This window comes from Elephantulus edwardii, unplaced genomic scaffold (assembly GCF_000299155.1).
Source record: "Elephantulus edwardii isolate Elephantulus edwardi_28Jun2011 unplaced genomic scaffold, EleEdw1.0 scaffold00319, whole genome shotgun sequence".
In the NCBI taxonomy this organism is placed as follows: Eukaryota; Metazoa; Chordata; class Mammalia; order Macroscelidea; family Macroscelididae; genus Elephantulus; species Elephantulus edwardii.
The window spans coordinates 1,847,535-1,867,281 of NW_006400069.1; the positions used below are offsets into that span (position 1 = coordinate 1,847,535).

The 19,747-nt window shown below is 40.0% G+C and overlaps 1 protein-coding gene across 2 annotated transcripts in view; it reads left to right on the forward strand.

The window, feature by feature from the left end:
* PCSK6 (proprotein convertase subtilisin/kexin type 6) overlaps positions 1–19,747 on the forward strand; it is a 219,952-nt gene that overhangs the window by 9,228 nt on the left and 190,977 nt on the right. For both annotated transcript variants that reach the window (XM_006901327.1, XM_006901328.1), the window contains exon 4: positions 1,664–1,752. In XM_006901327.1, coding sequence (XP_006901389.1) covers positions 1,664–1,752 — 89 coding nt within the window. The remainder of the gene's footprint in view (positions 1–1,663; positions 1,753–19,747) is intronic.

A 19,747-nucleotide genomic window follows, 5' to 3' on the forward strand; every position in this document is an offset into this window, starting at 1 on the left:
TGCAACAATGAATGAATGGAATTCCAAAATCTCTGTAGATGTTCATTGAAATGAAAAATAAACAAACTAAATTAAAAAAAAAAAGTCACAGCCTCGAGAACTCTATGGGGCAGTTCTACTCTGTCCTCTTAAGAGCATTATGGGTCAGAAATAACAATGGCAATTGCGTTCAGCAGACCCTTCTAGGCACACAGGCCACTCCCGTGGACTCTTTTGCCTCCACCTTCAACCTGAGAGCCAGGTGGAACAGTGCAGACCAGAGGCTCCATCCAGAAGGGCTCATGGCCCGTGAGCTATGTGATTTGTGCAAGGTCCTGAGTCTCAGAGATCACCCATTGCCTGGAGTTGTAAGCGTGAGATGAAATGTGGGAGCACTTTGTAGGGTCCAGGGCTCCCAGTGGAGCTCAGCAGATGCTGCTGCTAGTGGTGTCTTTCTCTGAGCACCTGCAGGTCATGAGACTGGCGTAATAAAGGGACTCAAACAGTGCTTCCACAGCCACCCTGGGCTGGAGCTGAGCTCCCCAATCCTGGTGCTGAGTCCACATGTGGTGCTTGGCCTGTCCTTCCTCTGTCTGGGAACAGTGACAAGATCCTGCCTGTCAGTGTGACAAGATCCTGCCTGTCAGTGTGATGCTTGCTAGGCACATCCACCTCCATTCTGCTGTGGTCTTCAGTGCATTCATCTGTGGCTTCAATCCTGGTGTCCAGATGGTGCTGTGAAGAGGACCAGGCTGGAATTTCTTGTGCCCAGAGGCATAGACTGTTCTTGCGTCCCAAAGTGCCTTTCCTGCTCAGTGATGCCCAGAGCGCCTGGAGCAGAGGATGCTGTGTTCTCGCCACATGTCCAGAGGCAGGGGAGATGGTTCTCACTAACCCTTGAAGGACACAACCAACTCCGAGGGCAAGATGCTGAGCTGAACAACAGCAGCCCTTCCTACAACACCAGAGGAAGCAAGTGACTCTCATCCAAAAGGCCTCTTTCCATTTGAGTCAATGATGCAGACCCCTCTGAAAAGCACACTGTTTCAGGTCACCTGATCTCTGGTCATCTGATCTTCTGCCAGAAAAATTGACACACTCATCACGTTGGAAATTGGGATTGTTACTGACAAAGCAGTTTGTTCTTGGTCATTGCTTTCTGGTACTCCATATGTTGTTACATTTTCAATTTAGCATCTCCTTCCCTGTCTCCCACTTAAGTGACTGGCCAAGGATGAGAAGGCTGTCCTCAGGAGAGCATGGGACAAGCCCCAAGTGTCCATCTGCTCTTCTGTCATGCTGTCCATGGGATTGTTATGATATATCTGGGTCCATCATGCTGTGGATCAAAGGAAGTGTGGCACCTGCCCACAGCAGGTTCTGTGGAGGTGGAGAGCCTGGCTGTTTGGTGTAGGAGTTCCTAACCTGACTGGGGGTGAGGGAGGGCTTCCTGGAAGAGGCAGCAGTACCTGCCACGTAAGGAGTATTGGAAGGTGTAATGTGCCCAAAATGGAGGCTTAGCTGATCTGCCTTCACAGTATCCATCAGAGGAGATTCTGATGATGGGGCAGAAAAGAGACTTGACTCTGCTTTGGATTTAAGGAAACCCAGTCCCTTGTCTTGTCATGTAACAACTGGTTGGAAGCTGCTGGTCACAGCCCTAACTTGGTCTCCTTTGCCTTAGACATGGAACACGCTGTGCAGGTGAAGTGGCCGCCACTGCCAACAACTCGTACTGCATCGTGGGCATCGCCTACAATGCCAAGATAGGAGGTAAGGCTAGGTTATACAGGCTGGGGGCAGAGGCTGGCCAGGCCTTCTTGGCAACCTCCTTGTCATTTTGGCTCTGTTTCAGACCCCAGGCCTGAGGTGACAGCTGATTCATCCCACAGCCTAGGACAGGGGCTGGAACATTGGTGATGCCTCATGGCAGAGGATCCTCATGCCTTCTGGTTCTGGGAGTCTGTACCACTGCCTTGCAGCATCTGCTGTTATGGGCTGCCCACCTCTGTTCACAGGCCTGCAGCCTCAGACTTTCCGTGAGGCAGCAGGCCTCTCCTAGGACCTGGACCCACTTCAGCTAGTTGCTCTCTCATGCTTCTGACCATGAGCCTCTGTATCCCCCTGTGACCCGTGGTCATCCCTGATCTTGGCAGAGCTGGTTATACTTCCTCATGGCCCTCTTCCCCTTATGGGCACTTCCTCCCTAGCCTTGTCCAGCCCCAGCCTCTGTACTCCAAGAGGTGCTTCTCAATACAGCCTGTCTCATCTCGTTCACCAGTGAAACCAGCTCTTAGAAACCTGTCCATGACTCCCACCTCCACCCCTGACCTAGCATGTCTCTGCTTTGTTCTTTAGCTTTATACCTTTGTAAGTTGCACTTCCTTTCAGAGATGTTTTTGGGAAGCATCATCACCCTATCATCATTTTGCTTATACATCTGAGGCTGGCCACTTCTGAACTCAGCCCATCAGCAAATCTTCTAAGCAGATTGGTTCAGTCATGAGCCAAGGAACCAAGGGCAACTTGCAAGCAACCATGTCTCTTGAATGTATGATTTTGACCAAAGCAGAAAACAAGAAGGAACCCTGGAGGCACAGTGGTTAAATGTTCAGCTGTGGTTAAAGGTTGGTAGCAGTCCAAATCTACTAGATACTCTTCCAGAGAAAGATGTGCCAGTCTGTGCAGTAAAGAGTGCAGCCTTGGAAGCCCCAAGGGGCAGTTAGGCTCTGCCCCATGTGGTCACTACTGTTATAACTGACTCCATGGCAGTAGGTTTAGATGGATAGGAAACTGACAGCAATGTCTGCTCAGAGATGCGAGCCCGGCAGCATGCCTGTAGAGCTTGCAGTATGGACACATGCTTGTTCCCCTCAGCCATGCTTCTAAGCTCTGATTTTCAGTGATGGCAGGTGCCAATCACTGATCCAGAGGTGAGGAAAGCATAGGGGAACTGGATCCTTAGGAGCAGACAGGGGAAGTTGCCTTCTTCCTGGCACTTATGTGGTCACTTGGCCTGAAGGCACTCCTGCTCACTCATGTGGCTTCACTTTGAGCTGCCTCCCTGCCCTCTGCTCAGCCCCTGCAGGGGCAGGTGAAGTCTCTTCAGCCCCGTATGTGAAGCCGCATAAGGTGGTGAGGTTGGGCTAGGGCTGCCCTGAATCGTCCAGCCCTTAGGGAACATCCTGAGTTTTGAAAAGATACTTCAGCTCATACTTAATAAGAACTCTGCCTTTCTCTTGAATATCTATAGAGATGTTTGAATTAATCAGCAAATGTTAGAATAACCCCTCTCAAAGGGATTGTCTCAGTCAGATAGTGCCCTGAAGATAGTGACTTTACAGAGTACAGCCTTATTTATTGTGCCATAGCAGGTTGGGGTTTCTAACAGTTTTTATTGTCATTTGTGTAAAAATTTACAAAGCATATTGCTTGGTTTGTTTTCTTTCCTCCAGTCATAGTTTATGCATAGCTTGTTCCATAATGTTCATTACAATACATACACTGTCTGATTGTCCTTCCTTCACCCATTCCAATAAAGTGTTCATTGTCAATCTATGAGTTTTCTGCTTCTTCCCCTTCTCCCTGTTGGTACAATTCTAGATGGATTGTTTGCATCTGTAAAGCTTTCTCTAGTTTTTATAGCCATAGTCTTACACTGAGTAAGACTTTGTGACTGAGTTATTTTATTCAGAGAATGTCCTTATCCATGTTATGCCGTGTTTCATGAGTTCATTGTTTTTACAGTACAGCGTGATGCTCCCTTGTGTGGATGTACCACAGTTTCTCTACCTATTTATTTCTTAATGCGCACTCGTGAATGCTGCAGTAACCATGGGTGTGCACACAACTGTTCATGTTACAGCCCTGATTTCCTTAGGTATATGGCTAATAGTGGAATAGCTGAATCAAATTAAACATTTTAAGGAAGCCCCAAACTGACTTCCATAGCAATTACAACATTTTACATTCCCACTAACTTGTGTAGAAGGTTCTATTCTCACTGCATCTTCATCAGAATTTGTTGCTTGCTGTCATGTTGAAGTATGAGATGACACAGTTTTGAAGGGTAAAATTTGAATTCACGGTGCAGGCTTCACAGGAAAGTTGTATAAAATATATATAAAACAAACATTAACAAAACTGCAAAGGGAAATAGACAACACCACCATAGTAGTTAGAGAGTTCAATACACCACTCTCAAGAAAAGATAGAACCACCAGAAAGAAACTCAGCAAAGATGCTGAAGAACTAAACCACATGATAAACCAACTCAATTTCATAGAAAGATGATAGATAGATAGATAGATAGATAGATAGATAGATAGATAGATAGGCTAATGCACCCCCCAAAAAAAGCACAGTATACCTTCTTCTCCAATGTGCATGGAATGTTCTCCAGAATAGATCACATTTTGTATCACAAGGCAAGCATCAGTGAATTAAAAAATATAGAAATAATAGAAAGCATCCTCTCAGATCACAATGCTACAAAACACAACTTACAAGAAAGAAAAAAAACACAACTCTGGGAAACGGCCAAAACAGTAATCAGAGGTCAATTTATAGCAATAAGTAAACACACCAAAAGGCAAGACAAAATGACCACTGACTCTTTAACCCAACATCTCCAACAAATTAAAAAAAAAATCAGCAAGAAAACCTGATACCCTCTAAAAAACCTGAAATTATAAAAATTAGGGCAGAAATAAATGAAATAGAAAACAGAAAAACAATTGAAACCATCAAGAAAACCAGGACTTGGTTCTTCCAAAAGGTCAATAAAATCAACAAACCACTATCAAAAGTAACAAAGGAAAAGAAAGAAAAGACACAAATAATCCAAATAAGAGATTAAAGGCGCAATATCACAGCAGAACCAATCAAAAGGGCAAACAATGGACTATTATGAAAAACTATCCTCAAACAAATATGAAGACCTAGAGGAAATGGGCAAAAACTTGTGTTGTTGTGTTGTTAAGTGCCATCTAGGTGCGGGCAATTCATAGCGATCCTATGAACCAAAGTCCTGTACACCTTCTCTATCATTTTCTCCAGGTTCATAGGGTTTCCAGAAGCAAGGATTGACCATCCACTTCTGAAATATAATAGACCTTAGAAAACCCTATGTACAGTAGAGCACACTTACGTATGGCAACTGAGGCTGAGCCCTCAAATTTGGAAATACAAAGGAGAAGCAGTTGTAAGCAGAAACTAATGATTGGAAAATGGAATGGAGGACCATGAATGTGGGAAAACTGGACATCGTCAAGAAAGAAATGGAATGCATAAATATTGACATATTAGGTATTATTGAAAGGAGATAGATTGGCATGGAACATTCTGAGTTAGAGAATCATATGATTTACTATGCTGGAGATGAAAAGGTAAGACAAAACTGTGTCACTTTCATAGGTAAAAAGACCATTTAAAATTGAATACTGCATTTCCATCTTGAAAAACAGTGTTGTGTGTGACAGGATAATATCCATATGCATTCAAGGAAGACCTATTTCTACCACTATCGTTCAAATTTATGCACCAACAACCAGAGCCGAAGAGGAGCAAATAGATGATTTTTATCAACTGTTGCAGTCAGAAATCGATTGAACATGCAACCAAGATGCATTAGTAATAATGGTGACTGAAATGTGAAAGTTGGGAACCAGGAAGAAGGATTGTTAGTTGGAAAAATACGGGCTTGGTTACAGAAATGAGCCTGGGGATAGAATGATAGAATTCTGTACATTCAATGATTTATTCATAGCAAATACCTTTTATAAGAAACATAAATGCAGGCTATACACATGGATTTCACCTGATAGTATGCACAGGAGTCAGATCGATTACATCTATATGGAAGGAATTGTTGAAGAAGCTCAATATCAGCAGTGAAAACTAGGCCAGATGCTTATTGTGGAACAGACCATCAACTACTCATGCGCAAGTTCAAATTAAAACTAAAGAAGGCTAAATTATATCCACAGTAATAAAAATTTGACCTGAAGTCTGTCTCCCCTGAATATAAAAACCAACTCAGGAGAAGGTTTGAGGCCTTGAACACTAATGAACGAAGACCAGATGAGCTGTGGGAAGATATCAAGAATATTGTCCATGAAGAAAGCAAAAGGTCATTACAAAGAAGGAAGAAGAAGACCAAAATGGATGTCAGAAGAGACTCTGAATCGTGCACTAGAGCGCCAAGAAGCCAAAGCAAAGGAAAAAGAAATCAAGAAGTTAAAGAGCGGAATAAAATATTTCAAAGGACAGCTTGGGAAAACAAAGCAAAATAATGAAATGTGCAAGGATCTGGAGTTGGAAAATCAGAAGGGCCTAACTCGCTTGGCATTTCTTAAACTGAAGAAATGAAAGAGAGAATTCAAGCCACAAGTTGCAATGCTTAAGGATGCTATGGGGAAAATATTGAATGATTCAGGAAGCATTAAAAGAAGATGGAAGGAGTACATAGTGTCACTGTACCAAAAAGAATTGGCTGACACAGAAGAATTTCAAGAAACAACATATGATCAAGAGACAATAGTGATGAAGGAGGATGTTCAGGCTGCTCTGATTAACTTGGCAAAAAATAAAACCCCAGAAATTGATGCAATAGCAACTGACATATTTCAGCAAACAGATGCAGCTATGGATGTGCTTACAAAGTTATACCTAGAAATCTGGAGGACAATTACATAGTCAACTGACTAGAAGAGATTCAAATTTATTCCCATTCCAAAAAAAAAAATCACCTGACAGAATGTGGAAATTATCAAACAATAATTGGCAGCATCCGGATGGATGGTGAAGAGATTGAGCTTGTTAACAACTTTAGTTTGCATGGCTCCACAGTCAACACTCTTGGCACCAGCAGCCAGGAAATTAAAAGACGTATTACAATGGAAAAGTTTGTTGTTAGAGACGTCCCCAAAGTACTGAAGAGCAGTGGTGTCACTCTGGAGACTAAGGTGTGCCTGAAACAGTCCATGGTCTTTGTAATCACTTGCTATACATCAGAGAGCTGGACAATGTCTAGGGATGATAGAAGGAGAATTGATGCCTTTGAGCTGTGGTGTTGGAGAAGAGTATTGAATATACCATGAACTGTTAAGAAAACAAACAGGTTCATCCTGGTGAGGGTTAAACCAGTCTGCCCCTTATAGACAAGGGTTCTGAAGCTTCGCCTGACATGCTTTGGGCATGTTGCAAGGAGGGACCAGTCCTTGGACAGGGACGTCATGCTTGGGAGGGTGGAGGGACAGCACAGGAGAGGAAGACCCTCTATGAGGTGGATTGATTCAGTGACTGGGGTAATTGGGGCACGTGTGTCAGAGACAGTGATATTGATACAGGACTGAGCAGGGTTTAGGCATGTTGTACATAAGGTCAGATGAGTTGCAGGTGACTCAACAACACATAACAACAACATCATTATTAATATCACACACTAGCAAAATCCTGCTGAAGATTATACAGAAACAACTGGAACATTGATAGAGAACTACCAGAAATCCAAGCTAGGTTTAGAAGAGATCGTGGTACTAGAGACAGTATTGTCAATCTCAGATGGATCTTGGCAGAAAGTAGAGTACCAGAGGAATGTCTGTATTTCATTTGGCTATGCAAAGGCATTTGACTGTGTGGATCACAACAAATTGTGGCTAACCTTGAGAAAAATGGGAATCCCAGAACACTTGATTGTGCTTATGCAAAACCTATACCAGGAAGGTATAGGTTGTGCTTATGTGAAACCTGACCAGGAAGCAGTCATCAGAACAGAGCAGAGATACACTGCATGGTTCAAAATAAGGAAAGGAGTATATCAGGGAAGCATCTTGTCTCTGTACCTTTTAAATCTATATGCCAATGCATGTGTTCATTGTTGGTTATAGAAACATATTTTTAACATTATAATCTTTTATCCTACATCCTTGTTGAATTCACTTGTTAATTTAAAGTTCTTCCCCCCTCTTGGTTTACACGCTTATTTTGTAGATTGTGTGGCATTTTCTACTTAGACAATTGTGTAATCAATCTGCAAATAAGTGTTATGTAATCAATCTGCAAATAAGTGTGGTCTTAATTCTTCCTTTCTGATCTATGTCTTTTATTTCTTTTTCTTGCCTTATTTCCCTGGCTAGACCTTCCAGCCTATGTTGAATAACAGCAATGAGAGCAGACACCCTTGCCTGTGCCTGGTGTTTACAGGAAAAGCGTTCAAGCTTACACCATTAGGCATAATGTTGCCTGTAGGTGTATTTGTCCATGTTCATTATGAAGTTCACAGACTCTAAGTTTATTTCTCTGAGAATTTTTAACATAAATATGTGTTGAATTTTGTCAGTGCTGTTTTTCATTGATTGATATGATTATACCATTTTCATCTTTAATATGGCTGTTGTTGTATACCATTAATTTGGAAACAACTTGTAGCTAACCCTCCAGCAGGTTTTCAGAGGCAAGTAATTACCTGGAAGGAGATTGCCTATTTTTCTCCCAAAGAGCAATTGGTGAATTTGAGCTGCTTGCCATTGGGTTGGCAGCACAATTCCTTATCACTCACCCATTAGTTCTTTAATGTAGTAGATTTTGTTTTAAATAAAACTAAACTTACATCAATCAAAACCACAATGAGGTCTCTCTCCTACATCTAGCAGCATGCCAGAAGGTTCGGGTCCACCCCTGCACTTCCAGGGGTATTTCTCCCCCGTTCTTACCTATTTTATTTAACTCTTCAGCACAGCCTATTTATCTTTCACCAATCATGACTCTTTTACATTACCTTAATAAATCTTTTTCACATGCTTTCCTAAATTTAAAAAAAAAAAAACACAGCAAACACCCACCACAATGAGATACCATCTTACTCTAGTAACAGTGGTAAAGTTTAACAGGACAGCAAGCAATAACTTTTGGAGAGGATGTGGAGAGGTGGATACTTTCATACTCTTTTTATGGAGTTATAAAGTGGTATAAATACTCTGGAAGGCAAAATGAACATAGAAATTCCTAAAAAATTAACATAGAAATTCCATTTGACTCAGCTATTCCACTGCTGGGTATAGCACTGGTCTGACCATTTGCTGTGCAGAGGTAACTCATGGTTGCTGGGATGCTGAACATTGTGACACTGATGTGTCAAGTTCAACAATGGTTACCCATGGTGGAAAATGTTGGGTAGAGTTCCCTGATTGAAACAAGCTTGGAAGCAGGAGTGGCATCTGCTTCCCAAAATAGCTTGCTTCTGGAAACCCTATGAACTTGGAGAAACGAAGAAAGTTATACAAGTGTTCAGGTCTTTTGTTCATAGAGTCGCTATGAGTCATCTATGACTCCATGGCACTTAACAACATCAATTCCACTGTTGGTAATATACCTCGAGAAAACTAGAACTGAGACACAAATGGTGATTTGTACACAGTTGTTCCTCATAAGAGCAAGAATATGGGAACTGCCCAAATGTCCATCAAAAATCAAATGGATTGAGGAATTGAGGTACATTCACACAGTGGAATATTACGCAGCACTCATTTTGAAAATTACTACATTACATGGAAGGGACTGGAGAGTATTATGCTGAGTGAACTAATAGTGGCATAAGGTCACTATTGTAGAAATAGGAAGATAACTAGTAACATTTGTAGGAGGATCCAGGTGGGGGAGTTTGGGAGCAAAGGGGTGAGGATGGGCAGGGGCGACATCATAGGGTTGCACAGTTGGGTGAGTGGAGGGGATGTTCGTAAAGTATATGGGAAAGATCCAACAAGGATCTGGAAAGAAAGAATAATGGTGGGCATAGTTCAGTGATTAATTTTATAACACGTAATGAATGGGAATGATTGAAACACAATATGAATGAAGGATAGTGTTGAAATACAATGTATAAGAACATTGTAAGTAAACCAATATAAAATATTTTAAAACCCCCAAACAGCCTTGCATCTCTGCAATAAATCACACTTGGTGGCTTATTAGAGTTTGTGTGTATGAATTCTTTTGGAATTTTGCTAACAATATTCTGGATTTTCTTAAGGAATATTGCATCTATATTCATGAAAGTAATTGGTCTCTTTTTTATATTTTATCTGACTTTGGTGTTAGATTACAGTAATTTTATTACATGCAGTGAAAAGAATTTTCTTCTCTTTCTTGTTTTGGAAATGGTTATGTGTAATTAGTGTCAGTCTTAATTCTGCTCTGTCTTGAGCCATCCTTATCATCCCTGGCACATTGGAGTTCATTGCCACAGACATTGCATCAGTCCATCTCATTGAGAGTCTTCCTCCACCTTTCCAAGCATGATGTCCTTTTCCAAGGGAAAGCCTCTCCTAACAACATATGTGATAAAAAGCTTTAGCAACTTTGCCTCGAGTGAGCATTCTGTTTCCACTTTCTACAATACATATCTGTTCTTTTGGCAATCCACAAGATATTCAACACTCTCCTCCAATGCCACAACTCAAATTCATTATTTCTTCTTTTTTTCTTATTAAGTGTCCAGCTCTCAGATGTATAGCAGATCATTGGAAAGACTGCGGCCTGAACCAAGTGCACCTTAGTCTTTAGACTTACATCATTGCTCTTCTGGACTTTGGAGAAATTACTGACAGCAGACTTTCCAATTCCTTGGATCCAGGCAAGATGAAATTGCTGACAATTTCAATCTTTTCTTCATCTATCATGATGTTGTCTGTTGATCCAGTGGTAAGGATTTTTGTTTTCTTGAAGTTGAGATGTAATCTGTATTGAAGGCTGCAATCCTTGATCCTTTGCAGCAAGAACTTGAAGTTTTCTTCACTTTTAGCAAGCAAGTTATATCATCTGCATAATGCAAGTTGTTGGTGAATCTCCATCCAATCCTGATGCCACATTCTTCTTCATAAAATCCAGTTTCTTGGAGTATTTGCTCACCATACAGATTGAATAGGTACAGAGATAGGATACAGCCTTGATACGTACATAATCTGGCTCTAAACCTTCCAGTATCCCATTGCTCTGTTAGGACAACAACTTCTTAGTCTTACATCGGTTTCGTATAAGCACAACTAAGTGTTCTGGAACTGTCATTCTTCTCAAAGTTAACCATAGCCAAATGCCTGTATCTGACCCTTCAGTAGGTTTTCATTGTCCATCCTCCATCAGTATAACTGGTAAATTTGAATCACAGGCTTTCAAGATTGCAGTACAGCTTCTTACCACTAGGCCATCAGAGCTCCCAGATAATAATTATCAATCTATTCAAATTATCTATTTTATATTGATGAGTTGTGGTTATTTATATGTTTTGAGGATATATCATTTGTCAAGTTTGTCAAATTTTTCAGTGTGGAGTTGTTTGTTCTTCTCTCTTCCTATGTGCTTTCAAATCACCTGTGGCTCATAGTGACCCTGTGTACACTAGTGTATCCTATGTACACTAGGCTCTGAAGCCTGCCATGGCCTGAGCCAGTCTCACTGACTCCAATACACCTACCCACATTACCCTAGTTACCATATCAATCCATCTCATCTGGAGCCCTCCTCTCCTGTGCTGTCCCTCCACCCTTCTGAGCACAGTGTCCTTCTCCAAGGATTATTCCCTCCTGGCCACATGCCCAAGGTATGTGAGATGGAGCTTCAAAATCCTAGCCTCCAAAGAGAAACAAGGTTTCACCCTCTCCAAGACATACCTATTTGTTTTCTTGGCTATCCATGGTATATTCAATATTCTTCTCCAGAACTACAACTCAAAGGCATCAATTCTTCTTCTATCATCTTTAATCATTACCCAGCTCTCTGATGCATTATTTGTAGTTAATACTATATTATTTGTATTGGTATAGTTCTCTATGTTCATAGAGTTTCCAGAGGCATATAGTAGTGTATTATCTGGAGTTATTTGTAGTACTCCTTTATTACCCTGTTGGTATTTGTGTCTGGAGCACTACTATCTTCCTTCATTCCTGCTAGTGGAAATTTATATCTTGTATCTTTTTTCTTTCTCATTCTTGCTAGAGGTTTATATGTTTTACTAATCTTTTCACAGAACCAGTTCTTTACAACATGTATGGTTACTGCCATTTGTTGATCTGTTTCACAGCTTAGTGATTGTACAGGTTAGCAGCACAGACCCCTTCTGACCACGTTGCTGGAGCTCCCTGTCCACACCAGCTACCTCACAGGAGGAATATGGGCAATCTCTCCCCATTGTATTCATGCCCTCAGAAACCCAAGATGATAATAAACTGGTCTTGTTTCTGTGGGTTTTCTTTTAAGTGCTCTTATGTTTATTATTTACTTTCTTCTTGCTTTCAGTCTATTTGGTCTTCCTTTTGCCAGGGTCTAGGGCTTGAGGTTGTTGATCTGAGACTTTCTTCTTTTTAACATAGAAATCTTTTAATATGAAGTTTCAGCTCAATGACATTTTAGCCAGGTTGTAAAAATTTTGTTGTGTTGTATTTTTGTTTTGTTCAATTTAATGTATGTGTGTGTTTTTTAAATTTTTATTTGATTCTCCTGAGAAGTCGGTTCCTTTTGACTATAGATTATTAACAAATACACTGTTTAATTTCCGTGTGTTTGTAGATCCTGCTTTCTTCCCATTATTGACTACTAGTTTGATTCCATGGTTAGAGAACAATTCAAGATGAGCTCAGTTGTTTTAAATTTGTTAAAATTTTTTTTTTGGTTGGTTGGTTTTTCACAGTTTTCAAGGTGTTTTGTTTTGTTCCCCCTCCCCATGTTTCAGCATCTAGGGTATGTTGAGATGTGTTCTGTGAGCATTTAAAAAAAATGATCTCATCCTGGTGTTACCCCCTCCCCACACTCGGGCCCCCTTTTGGACATTTATACATCTTAGTAGTTATCCTTCTGTTTTTACAATGATGATCTTATGAGAGGGAGTTTGTTCACTCAGCATGATGCTCTCTAACTCTCCCATGTTACAAGGTAATTTTCTAAATTGTTGCTTCTTAACATTGCATTGTGTGAATGTACCACAATTTCCCAGTCTATTTGTTTGTTTCCATTTTCTTGCTGTTGTGAATAACAGTGATATGAACCTATTGTACAAAATCTCCATTTGTGTCTCAGTTCTGCATTGTACTATTGCTCACTGGGGTTTTATTTATATCTACATAACCAACTATTGGTTAATGGTAATCTTTAATTCTTTAATTTGTTCTTCATTAGCATTAATTTTTGTTGACATTTTGCCAACAATGCATTTCACTTATATGTTTAGGCTTGTTATGCATTTGGGAGATATCTATTTAGGTTTGTTTTTCATTTGGTAACCAATTGAAAAGGAAAGCTTTCACTCAATAGAAGACCTTTATTCGCTGTTATAGCATAACTCAAAATGAGGAGAAACAACTACAAAAAAGCCATTAACAACTGGAACTGAAATGTATGAAGTGTGAATCTGGGACAGTTGGAAGTTTCCAATTTTCAAAATGAAATAAATGGTAGACATGGAGATTTATATCTTATATATCAGTGATTGGAAGATAACTGGTTTGGCCATTTTGAGTCAGTCATTGCTGTGAATGAGACATTAAAGAGGAGTAATGGTGCATTCATCATCAAAAAGAATATTTCAAGATCTATCCTGAGGTACAATGATGTCAGTGATAAAATAATGTCCATACATAAAAAGGAAGACCTGTTAATGTGACTATTATTCAAATATAAGCAACAGCCACTAAAATATAAAGATGAAAAAATTCCTATCAGTCTAAAGTTTATTAAACATGCAGTTAAGATGAATGAATAATAAATATTGATTGAAATATAAAAACGGGAAACAAAGAAGGATTAGTAGTCAGAATATTAGGGTCTTGGTGTTAGAAATTAGGCTAGAGATTATATGATAGAATTAATTTCTGTTCTTGGTATGTACTGTCAAGTCAGAAGCGATTCATAACTGATCTTCCAGTGGGTTTTCAGAGGCAATAAATCACAAAGAAAGGAGATTGCTCATCTTTCTTCACAGAGCAGCTGTGAATTTCAAATACATGTCTTCAAACTGTCAGTGCAACTCCTTACCACTGTTGTTGTGGTTGGATTTCAAGTCAAATATGACTCATAGCAACAATATAAAAACTGATCTAAACCTAAACCTCATCATCCTTGTATCCCCACCCTCATCATCTCTGACACACTAGAGTCCACTGCTGAAGTCACTGTGTTCATCCATCTTATTGGGATCTACCTTTCCTTCACCGAACCTTTATCTTTCAAAGTATGATGTCACTACCCAAGGAATAACCTCACCTAGCTACATGTCTGAAGTATGAAGGAAGAAGCTTCTCCATCTTTGCTTCCAAGGAACACTCTGGCTGCACTTTTTCCAAGACATTTGTTTGTTCTTTTGGCAGTGTAGAGGATACTCAACACTCTCTCCAACACCACAGTTCAAAGGCATAAATTCTTTTCTGTCATCCTTATTCATTGTCTAGCTCTCTGATGTAAAGCAAGTGATTGAGAAAGCCATGACCTGAACAAGGCATTTTAGTCTTCAGATTGACATCATTGCTTCTCAGCATTCTGGAGAGGTCTCTGACAGCAGACTTGCTGAATGCAATACGTCTCCTGATTTCCTGGCTCCTGGTACCAAGGGTATTGATTGTTGAGCCAAGCAAGATGAAATAATTGACAACTTCAGTCCTTTCTCCATCTATCATAATGTTGACTGTTGGAGAGGATCATTGTTTTCTTGATGGTAAGCTGCAATCCATAAAGAAAGCTGTGGTCCTTGGGGGCTATAGCTCAATGGTAGAGCATTTGACTGTATCATGGAAGCTATAGTCCTTTATCCTCTTGCAGCAAGCATTTCATATCCTCTTCACTTTCAGAAAGCAAAGTTGTGTCATCTGCATAGCACAGGTTGTTGATGAGTCTTCCTCTAATGCTGATGCTATATTCTTCTATGACAGAGTCTGGCTTCATGAATTATTTGCTCAGCATATAGATTGAATATGTATTTTAAAATGATACAACCCTGATCAGCACCCTTCTTTCATTTTAAACCACACAGTGTTCCCTTGCCTTGTTCAGACAGCAGCTGATCTATGTATAGATTTTCCAAAAGCACATTTAAGTGTACTGGGAATATCTTTCTTCTCAATGTTAGTCATAATTTGTTATTATTCGCACAGTCAAATGCTTTTTCATAATCGATAAAGAACAAATACCCGTTCTTCTAGTATTCTCTGGTTTCAGCCAGGATCCACTTAACATCACTGATATCCTGAGTCCACAACTTCTTCTAAAACCAGCTTGCACTTCTGGTAGTTCCCTACCAATGCACTATTCTAGCCATATTTGAATGATTTGCATAGTTTTCATCCATATCTTGTTTGCTTGAGACTTTTATGATATTGTTCGATAATTTCCACATTCTGTTGGATCACAGTTCTTGAAAATGAGACAAATACTGATCTGTTCCAGTCAGTTGGCCATGTAACTGGCCTCCAAATTTCCCAACAAAAACTGATGAGTACATCCAGGGCTGCATCTATTAATTGAAACATATCAACTGATATTCATAGACTCCTGGGGCCTTATTTTATTTTTACCAATGCCTTCAGTGCAACTTGGGTGTTATCTTTTATTATCATTTGTTCTTGTTTGTATGGTACTTCCTGAAATTTTCTAATGTCAACTAATTCTGGTTCAATGGTTCTGTGTATTCCTTGCATCTTCTTTTGATGATTCCTGGATCATTCAAGATTGTGCCCATAGCAGCTTTCAGTATTGCACCTCAATCTTGAAAAATTTTTTTTCAGTTCTTTCCATTTGAGAAATGCCAAAGAGTTCTTCCCATTTTATTCTCTGACTCCAGCTCCCTGCACATCTCATTATAATACTTTGTTTTATCTTTTCAAGCTGCTGTTTAAAATCTTCTATTTAGCTCCCTCACCTCAGCTTCTCTTCCTTTTGTTTGGCTTTCTCTGTATTCTAAAACAATTTTTACAGTCTTTTCTGACATCCACTTTGTTTTTTCTTCCTCTTCTTTCTTTGTGATGATGTTCTGCTCTCTTCGTTAATGGTATCCTTGATGTCCTCTCACAGTTCCTCTGGTCTTCAATCACTGGTGTTCATTGCTTCAAACCTGTTCTTGAGATGATTCTTAAATTCTACTAGGATGGACTCCAGGTCATATTTTGGCTCCTGTGGACTAGTTTTCAATTTCTTCAGCTTCAATTAGAACTTTCACCTGATTAATTGATTGATGGTCTATTCCACTATTGGCACCTGGTGTGGATTTACACTTCTGCAATGTTTCTTTCTGCATATCAGTCTGTTCCTTGCAAACAGGGACCAGACAAGGATGACCATTGTCACTACTTCTATTCAATATTGTATTGGAAGCGCTTGCCAGGGTAATCTGACAAGAGAAGGAAATAAGAGGCATCCCAATTGGCAAAGAGATGGTTAAACTATCATTATATGCAGATGATATGACAGTGTATACAGAAAATCCCAAGGACTCAACAAAAAGTTTGTTAGAGCTAGTAGACCAGTTTAATAGAGTGGCAGAATATAAGATCAATATCCAAAAATCAGTGGGATTCCTCTACATTAACAAAGAAAACTCGGAAAAAGAAACCAAGAAAACAATACTATTTACAGTAGTCAACCACAAATTGAGATGCTTGGAGTGAACCTAACTAGAGACATAAAAGACCTGTACAAATAAAACTATAGAGTAGTTCTTCAAGACACAAAAAAGACCTAAATAAATGGGAAAATCTGCCCTGTTTATGGATAGGAAGACTCAGTATTGTGAAAATTACAATCCTACCAGAAGCAATCTGCATGTTCAATGCAATCCCAATAACAAATTCATTTGTCAAAGAGATTAAAATGGAAATTTTCAAGTTTATTTTGAGAGGAAAGATACTTCAAATAAGCAAAGGACTTCTGAAACACAAAAATGAAGTTGGAGGCATAATATTCCCTGACCTCAAAACTTACTACACAGTGGTAGTAACCAAAACAGTATCATACTGGTACAACAACAGGCACATACACCAATGGAACAGAATTGAGAACCCAGAAATAGAACCAGATATGTATGGCCAACTGATGTTCAATGGCGTGGGGGGAAACACCTATTAAATGGGGAAATGACAACCTCTTCAACAAATGGTGCTGGCAGAACTGGACTGCTACTTCCAGAAAGCTGAAACAGGATCCACATCTCACACCATGCACAATAATCAACTCAAGGTGGATCAGAAACCTGGGAATAAAGCCCCAAACTATAAAGTTCATCAAAGACAAACTGGGATAAAGATTGATGGCATAGGCTATGGTGTAAAGATACTGTCAAATATAGTCAGAAATGCACAATCTGGAGATGATAAAATTCATGAATGGGAACCTTCTAAACATTAAATCCCTATGTGCATCAAAACTATTTTGCAACAGAGTGAGAAGAAAACCTACTTACTGGGTGGAAAACATTTGGTAATACCATTTCCAACAAAGGGTGACCCAACAGAGTATGGAAACTATAGAATAATGTCATTGATTTAACATGCAAGTAGAATCACAAGATTCTACTGAGGATTATCCAAAAACGACTGTAACAGCACATCAGCAGAGAACTGCCAGAAGTCCAGGCTGAGTTTAGAAGGGTTTGTGGGTACTAGGGATATTGTAGCTAATGTTAGATGGATCTTAGCTGAAAGCAGAGAATACCAGAAGAGTGTCCATCTGTGTTTCATTGATTATGCAAAGGCATTTGACTGTGGATCATAACAAACTGTGGCTGACTCTAAGAAGAATGGGAATCCCAGAACACTTGATCATGCTAATGAAAAACCAGTACTTGGACCAAGAGGCAGTGTCAGAACAGAGCAAAGAAATACTGCATGGTTGAAAGTTAGGAAGGGTGAACACAAAGGATGTGTCCTATATCTCCCTACCTTTTCAACCTGTATGTAGAACAGATTATCTGGGAGGCTGGGCTGTATGAGGAGAAGTGTGGCATCAGGATTGGTGGAAGATCTATCACAGTCTGTGTTATGCAGATGATACAACCCTGCTTGCTGAAACATAGGAGGATCTGAAGCACTTGCTGCAGAGGGTCAAGGACTACAGCCTTCAATATGGAGTGGGGCTCAATATCAAGAAGACAAAGATTCTCACCACTGGACCAATTGGTAGCATCAAGATGGATGGTGAAGAGATTGAGATTGTTAAAAGCTTTAGTTTGCTTGGCTCTGTAGTCAACAGACTTGGCACCAGCAGCCAGGGAATTAAAAGATGTATTGCAATGGGAAAGTCTACTGTTAGGGACCTCTCCAAAGTGCTGAAGGGCAATGGTGTCACTCTGGAGACTAAGGTGCATCTGATACATGTCATGGTCTTTGCAGTCACTTGTTATGGGTCAGAGAGTTGGACAATGACTAGGTAGGATATAATGAGAATTTATTGCCTTTGAACTGTGGTGCTGGAGAAAAGTATTGAGTGTACCATGTACTGCTAAGAAAACAAACAGATTCATCCTGGAGAGGGTTAAACCAGGCTGCTCCTTAGAGGCAAGGATTCTGAGGTTTCATCTGACATATTTTGGACATGTTGTAAGGAGGGACCAGTCCTTGGAGAGGGACATCATGTTTGAAAGGGTAGAGGGACAGTGCAGGAGGGAAAGACCCTCTGTGAGGTAGAGTGATTCAGTGACTGGAGTAATTGGGATGGGTGGGTTGGAGGCAGTGTGATTAGCACAAGATAGAGCTGGATTTAGGACTGTTTTACCTAGGGTCGCTATGAGTCGCAAGAGACTGATGGCACATAACAACAGCAATACCATTTCAGATAGGGATCTCATATCATAAGTTTACAGAATCCTACAGGGCCTCCACAACAAAAGACTGATAACACAAATAAAAAATGGGCAAGAGACAAGGAAAGAATTTTCACAGAGGAAGATATTCAGATAGTCAACAGACACATGAAGATATGCTCAAAATTACTGGCAATAAGAAATATGCAAATCAAAACCACAGTGAGATACTATTTCACTCCAGTAGCAGTGGCAAAGTTTAACAGGACAGCAAGTAATAGATGTTGAAGAGGGTGTGGAGAGGTAGGAACCCTTACACACTGTTGTTGAGATTGTGAAATGGTACAACAACTCTGGAAGGCAGTTTGACGTTTTCTCAGAAAGCTGAACATAGAAAGTCCATGTGACCCAGCTATTCCGTCTTGGAATATTCCCCAAGAAAATGAGAGGCGAGGCACGAATGGACATTTGCACACCAGTGTTCATAGCAGCGTTATTCACCATTGCAAGAACAAGGAAACAGACCAAATGTCCAACCACAATGGAATGGATTGAGAAATTATGGTACAATCACATGATGAAATACTATGCAGCGTGCAGGAACAATGATTTTGTAAACAATTAGCAAACTTGGGAGGGACTGGAGAAGCATTATGCTGAGTGAACTCAGTCTGATAGGGACAAGTACACTACAAGATTATCATTATTGTAAAAATATGTGACTAGTAAAATTAGTATGAGGATCCAAGGGAAAGAGGGAGTGAACACAGGGGTGAGGATGGATGGGGACATAATCATAGGATTGCACAATTTGATGGAGGGATGGGTTAAGGAAATATGTAGTGTGAAAAACAATGTACATGAACTTTGTAAGTAAATTAATATAAAATAAAAAGTTTCTATTTTTAAAAAAAACAACAAAACAACAGAATGAAGGTTGCATAGTGGAGTGTGCTCCGGGCGGGGGTAGGGGAACAGGGAATTGTATACCAATAC